Source organism: Macrobrachium rosenbergii, chromosome 11 (assembly GCF_040412425.1).
Source record: "Macrobrachium rosenbergii isolate ZJJX-2024 chromosome 11, ASM4041242v1, whole genome shotgun sequence".
Lineage (NCBI taxonomy): Eukaryota > Metazoa > Arthropoda > Malacostraca > Decapoda > Palaemonidae > Macrobrachium > Macrobrachium rosenbergii.
In genome coordinates, this window is record NC_089751.1 from 51,003,117 (window position 1) to 51,010,616 (window position 7,500).

Here is a 7,500-nt window from a genome sequence, read left to right on the forward strand (position 1 = left end):
AGGAAGCCGGTCAGAGAAAACGAGGAAAAAAGTCTGAGAAATTAAGGAAATGATGAATCGAAAGTAGTATGGCACTTATTCTTAAACTTCTGAATATCTGGACACCATTCCACAGTTTTTAACATTAAGGCAACGAAATACTTTCATTCCAGGGCATAGTACGCACTGGTACTACTCGTTCTAAAAGGAGAGAGAGAGAGAGAGAGAGAGAGAGAGAGAGAGAGAGAGAGAGAGAGAGAGAGAGAGAGAGAGAGAGAGAAACCGCGCCGGGGCGCCTCCAACTTCGGGATTTTTAATCTTAAAAACGTGCGAGGCCTAAACTTTCCATAATACAATTTATCTCAACTCCATCGAACAGAGCTGGCGGCATTTTCATGGGTGGCCTCTTATTCGCCCCCATCGGAAGTCACTTTCTCAAGGCGAGAGCGAGATTGGGAGGAGAAATAACCCCCATTCGTGACTGTGGGAGGAGAAATAACCCCCATTCGTGACTGTGGGAGGAGAAATAATCCCCATTCGTGACTGTGGGAGAAGAAATAATCCCCATTCGTGGCTGTGGGAGGAGAAATAATCCCCATTCGTGGCTGTGGGAGAAGAAATAATCCCCATTCGTGGCTGTGGGAGAAGAAATAATCCCCATTCGTGGCTGTGGGAGGAGAAATAATCCCCATTCGTGGCTGTGGGAGGAGAAATTATCCTCACTCGTGACTGTGGGAGGAGAAATTATCCTCACTCGTGACTGTGGGAGGAGAAATTATCCTCATTCGTGACTGTGGGAGGAGAAATAATCCCCATTCGTGACCGTGGAAGGATAGATAGTCCTCATTCGTGACTGTGGGAGGAGAAATAATCCTCCTTCGTGACCGTGGGAGGAGAAATAATCCCCATTCGTGACCGTGGGAGGATGGATAGTCCTCATTCGTGACTGTGGGAGGAAAAATAATCCTTATTCGTGACTGTGGGAGGAGAAATAATCCTTATTAGTGACTGTGGGAGAAGAAATAATCCTTATTCGTGACTGTGGGAGGAGAAATAATCGCCATTCCTGACTGTGGGAGAAATAATCCTCACTTGTGACTGTGGGAGGAGAAATAATCCTCACTGGTGACTGTGGGAGGAGAAATAATCCTCACTTGTGACTGTGGTATGCAACTATGCACACCTGAAATTCACGTGAAGTACATTTGTAAAGTATGCCATTATTTGCTCATATCTCATACGCTTACATTGACATAACAAATCTCATAGCACAGTCAATATGTACTTCACGTGAATTTCAGGTGTACACAGTTGCATCCAATATACCAATACGAACGAATAAAAACAATCTTACCATTCATTGATTCTAAGATATTTACTGCTAAATTCATTTAAGATACCAGTAATGCCGTAGGTAAAATCAAGGTTGGAGAGTCACGGTAAAGAATCCCAAAGAGAAACGAACAATCAGCATAGGAATGAGGAAAATGTGATGGATCTGTAAGTGCCCAACATACCATACATATATATATATATATATATATATATATATATATATATATATATATATATATATATATATATATATATATATATTCTTTATTAATAATCGCAACTGTTACCAGTTATATTTATTGTTGATTACATACCGTATTTATTACATATAAACCCCCAAAACTTTTCATAAATAAATTACACAAATGATTCCATCGTATGATGCCACAGTCTCATAATAAAAAAAAGCGTTATTCAGTACTAAATAAACGAAAAAAAAAAAATAAATGAAGCCCCCAGTAAACATTTATCCGTGTTTTATTACACTAACAGCAACACTGATTCTGAAACAATGGATAAACAAATAAATGAATAATTGTGACAGCCGAAGGGTGAAAGAGAATTAGCATATATATGAATAAAAGAGGTAAAACATTTTCCCAAGAATATTGTGAGTCACCTCCCTTCACTTACGTGATTGGGAAAAGAAAACCATCTGATAAAAATTAAAAATATTCTTGTCCAGTGAAAATGATGTGCGATTTAAATCTTTACTGTTCGTACATCAAAAATTACTACATAAATATTTACAGCGTGCATTTAATTTTTTTTTTCCTCTCTTTTGCTTTTATTCTGGTTTGCTTCATTACTCGTTCTTATCTTCTCTTGATCCTTACGTTTTTATCTTTTATTCTACGGTCTTTCGTTTTCCCATCTTTTGCACGATGATTTTCGGTGTCTTCATGTAATGAGTTTTTGTTCTCTCGATCATTTTACTTATTTATTTTTTTTTTGTTTCCCAATTCTCTCCAAATGAATTCTTGTTTGCATGACTAAATATGATTTGTTTCTTCATTACGTGTTAATTCTATGAAAATCTTAGCGTTAGGAGATATAAAAAAATGGAAAAACATGGTGTCTCCCTCAAAAATTTGTTATACAATTAATTCCATTTTAGAATAATATCTCAAGACTTTAAAAAATTCACAGAACAGTTAAGTGTTGTATAAAATTCCGATGGACACGTCGAAAAAGAAACAAACCAGATACCTCCTAAAATACTTGAAAATTCCTTGCATATACTTTATTATAAAGTTCTTTATAATATATATATATAATATATATAAACATATAAATATATATATATATATATATATGTATATATATATATATATATATATATATATATATATATATATATATATATATATATATATATATATATGCATGCCTTGTGACATTCTGCAAACTCCTGCTCCATAATTTTCCGGGTGCGTTTCTGTCAGAGTTTAATAATTTCCCAACCGAGATATTTGAAGGATATTGTCACTGGAACTGCACTGTCTCGATCCCACACAACCACAAAAATCGAAATCCGAATCTCTAACACTCTTTCTGTACACCCTCAACAGCTTGATATAGGTGTGGGGGGGGGGTCGTAAAAAGGCAAATAGAAAAAAGGGGGCTCGAACCATATATTTCAGCTATTACTTCGGTGTACTGCTCTGTACACGGCTATACCAAAGGGCAAAATATATGGCCTGACGGTTTTATTACTGTTTCTTGGGTTATATATATATATATATATATATATATATATATATATATATATATATATATATATATATATATATATATATATATATATATGTATATATGTATATATGTGTGTATATATATGTATGTATGTATATATATGTACGTATGCATGTATATATATATATATATATATATATATATATATATATATATATATATATATATATATATATATATATATATATATATATATATATATATATATACACACACACACACACGCTTACACACAAGACTGATAGGAGGACAGCACATAGAAACTACACAACAGTCACTGTCACAATCAAACTTTAAAGGCCGAATCTTGCCTGAACCCCATATTCAGAACACTTCCATAACATTGCCGACTTCACACAAAGGCTCATCAGCAGAAAGCCGAATCTCGTGCACACAATGCGCCACTCACGTAATGTTGCACTCCATATATCACGGAATTCCCTTTCCAGTACCTCTGTCACTCCTTTCCAGCAGTTTCTAGTCCGTCTCACACCATCCCCAATGATACATACAAATCAAAAACTCTTTTTCACCATTCTACTGCTCACTCGTCTCTCCACATGAACAAACCACCTCGAGGCATTTTCATCATTATTCACCCATGCTAACATTTTTACCGCTTTTTATACACATCATATTTTTCACCCATTGTTGGTTCGCTGGTATAGTGGCTAGTGTCGTGGCATGCCACTCAGATGTGGCGGGTTGGCGTCTCCCCCAGGGCGATGAAAAATCACTGGCTCTGTACCATGATCAGTTACTCCTGCAGTGTGTGGTCTGTGGTGGGAAGTTGAAACCAACACTCTTTGGGAGGTTGAATTTCAAGTCAATGGCCCCTTTAATGTGCTTGTTCCATGTGCATAGGTTTCATCTTGAAATAATAAATAATAATAATTCAATTCTCTCAACCAACAATGAGAAAAGCCAGTACATGGCCAACAAGTATTATTCAAACCAACTGTTTCATTTTTTTCACTATCGTTGCAGAGGTGCAGAAAAACCACCAATAAAAAAATTATTTCGAAAATACCAGAATTCGTCGCACCTTCACCTTACCGCAGTTATGAACGTGCTAAATTTATCATAGGGAAGTATATGAATAAATCTCGCCTCTGATACCAGGAGTCACACCAACGGGACGCTCCTTCATGCGCGTTTAAATGCTCCTGCACCAACGCCTCCAAAATCCCTTTGAATTTGCTGCTTACGTTGTAAAAATGAAAGAGTTTTCTTTTTATCCAGGGACCATACAATTTTGATTCTGCGATAAAATTGCACCCACTTTCCTATCTACCTTGTTGGACATAAGTCTAAAGTATCTAAGTTATTTTTTCAGGGACAATAATTTTAGAATACTACGGTAGAAAACTGATGACATTTCCAAAAAGATACTAGCAACGTTCGCAAATTGCGGTGAAGATAGTATGACCAATCATAGACTCCTGGTCTCACAATCCTACAAACTAGCATGCTGAACGATTGAAGGATAAGAAATGAAGTGAGTCCCTCTGAGGAATCCAAGGTGGGAAGGTACGATGGGATTGTTGAGCCACATCTCCTTTATGTAAGTAAAGAGCGTATGCTGAATTCAAATGAGAAAACAACGGGTTGAAGCTGTTGAGATGAACTGTTCGCTTATTAGATGGCTCAGTCGTGTGGAAAGTTTCGACGATAAGATGGGTGAAAAGTGTATATTTTAGAACTATTAGGCAGGAAGAGGAGGGGAGAACTAAGAAGGATTGGGGTTGGAGAGGCAGAAGAGCCTTAACATTCAGGAAACGTAAAATTGAGTGAAAGATAAGAGGTGAGTGATAAGGATTATATAGGGGTGTTCCATTTCCTGATGATTAGCTCATCTTTCGATACATTAAGCAGTTAATGTTGTGGATGTGTTTGCACTAGATTTTAGTCGACATTTCAACAGTAATTAATATATGTTTATATGTTTGTGTGTGTGTGTGTGTGCACGCCCGCGCTTGCTTGCATGTTTGCCCATAGTTCAACATTCTCTACAAACACCAACGAAAATACATATCCGAACAAGAGTAAATACTCGCGCGACAATAATATCCACGTCCATGAAGAAATACAAACAATCGAATGTACCTCCGAATATATGGACCCAGCCTAGATAATCCCTTAACCCCCAGCACCCCCTCCCCGCCATCAAAGCCGCTTCCTTTCCCCATCCCCATCCCCCACCCACCCACCCAGAAACCACGAGGTTCTCGAATGTTGCAACGCCACACACAACGGAGCCTCTCAATTCTCAGTTGTGGTGAGTCTTCATACCCATGAGTTAATCTAGTTTGTCGTGAGACAGAGCAAATGGCGTTGCTGTTGCTGTTGCTACTGCTGCTGCTGTTGCTGCTACTGCTACCATCGGTGCTGCTGTTGCCTCTCCTGCTACTATTGCTGCTACTGATGTTACTGCTGCTGCAAATGCTGCTGTTGTTTCTGTTTCTGCTGCTGCTACTGCTGCTACTACTGTTGTTGTTGCTGCTGCTTCCGCTGTTACTACTGTTGTTCCGCTGTTACTACTGTTGTTGTTCCTGCTGCTCCTACTGTTGCTGCTATTGCTACTGTTGTTGTTGTTGCGGCTGCTCCTACTGCTGCTGCTACAGTGCTGTTGTTGCTGCTGTTGCTCCTGCTACTGTTGCTGTTCCTAATGTTGCTGCTATAGATACTGTTGTTGCTGCTGCTGCTACTACTGCTACTGTTTTTGCTGCTGCTTCGCTGTTGCTGCTATAGCTACTGTTGTTGCTGCTGCTATAGCTACTGTTGCTGCAACTGCTACTGTTTTTGCTGCTGCTTCGCTGTTGCTGCTATAGATACTGTTGTTGCTGCTGCTATAGCTACTGTTGCTGCCACTGCTACTGTTGTTGCTGCTGCTATAGCTACTGTTGCTGCCACTGCTACTGTTTTTCCTGCTGCTTCTGCTGTTGCTGCCACTGTACTGTTCTTGCTGCTGCTTCTGCTGTTGCTGCTATGGCTACTGTTGCTGCTGCTGCTGCTACTGTTGCTGTTACTGCTGCTGTTTTTGCTGGTGCTTCTGCTGATGTTGTTGTTGCTGCTGCTACTGTTGTTGCTGCTGCTACTGTTGTTGCTGTTGCTTCTGCTGCTGCTATTACTGCTGCTACTACCGCTGCTAATCTATCCAAACCGTTCTATTATATTTTCCGGCAATGTTAGAGAATAGTATAATTTAGTGCGTAATGAAAGTGTATTCCATTCCTCGGCTCTCTCGTTAAAGAATCATTGCTAATATAATCAAAATATAATTTATACGTAAGATTCATCTGGCAATTTGAATAGTTAACATGGACTATATCTAGGTTCATATATAGGTACCTTCAGTATAATCTTATTTCCGTAACCGCCAACAGGAATTGCGACTTAAATAGGATAATAAATACAGAGATTTCTACATTTTTTGTGAATTCCTTCACCTCAAACCCATTCCATTGATCGATACAATTCTCTCTCTCTCTCTCTCTCTGAAAGCTGAACCTCTCTCTCTCTCTCTTTCCCACAAAACTGCACCCCTCTCTCTTTCTCTCGCCCTCTGAAAGCTGAACCTCTCTCTTTCTCTCTCTCCCCAAGCTGAACCTTTATTCCCATCAAATATACTTGAATATACGATGGAATCGCCGTTTTGATTCACAAGAATCTTCCCTCATTCCCCTCCCCCCAAATAAAAAAAAAAGCTAGAAGCGAAAATCGACTGTCTTTTATCTAAGCACTATGGATCCCTTCCGATGGCAGTGGAATGGAAGTGGGAAGAGGAAGGGTTGGGGGAAGATTTGGAAGGGAAGCTAACTCCCTTCAGCAACTGGCAATTGTAACACGGCGCCGTCACCTCATCTGATCCTCTCTTGCTTCCAGGTTTCGAGTGGTTTCAGAGAGAGAGAGAGAGAGAGAGAGAGAGAGAGAGAGAGAGAGAGAGAGAGAGAGAGAGAGAGAGAGAGCCCATCTTGGTAATCTCTCCAGCCTTATTCATAGGCCGGCCTCTTGCATTTAGCGGGCTGTGAGATTTTGAGGTTTATTGCTGCCCTCGTCTTTTCCCTGCCTCTGTCCTCTGTCCAACTTGTTAGGTGGATGTATAGGTTGTTAGGCTGCTTCAGAAAATATCAGAGTATTCATAACAAAAGAGAGGAATATTCTTGTAAAAAAAAAAAACAATCAAATAATAATATTAATAACAACAGCTGAGATCACATAACCTTCGTCGGTTCATTTCCTCAAGCTCTGATTTTACGAATTATAAGGGAAACTTGTAATACGTAAACTATGGTCCTTTAACAAGAAATTCTCAATGAATTTCAAATAACCACTGGCAAATAATAAATATCACAATTCGCTGAAGGATGCGTCTTCCTAAAATTTCTTTATCAGGAAAATAAAGTAAGCAATGAACTGATTATAATCATC

At 38.9% G+C, this 7,500-nt stretch overlaps 1 protein-coding gene across 1 annotated transcript in view; it reads right to left on the bottom strand.

Moving 5' to 3' along the window:
- Positions 1 to 5,368: 5,368 nt before the first annotated feature.
- LOC136843533 (spore coat protein SP96-like) overlaps positions 5,369 to 7,500 on the bottom strand; it is a 12,993-nt gene continuing 10,861 nt past the window's right edge. The window contains exons 2-3 of the mRNA XM_067112067.1: positions 5,905 to 6,103; positions 5,369 to 5,716 (exon numbers count right to left, since the gene is read on the bottom strand). Of these exons, the coding sequence (XP_066968168.1) occupies positions 5,369 to 5,716; positions 5,905 to 6,103 (547 nt within the window). The remainder of the gene's footprint in view (positions 5,717 to 5,904; positions 6,104 to 7,500) is intronic.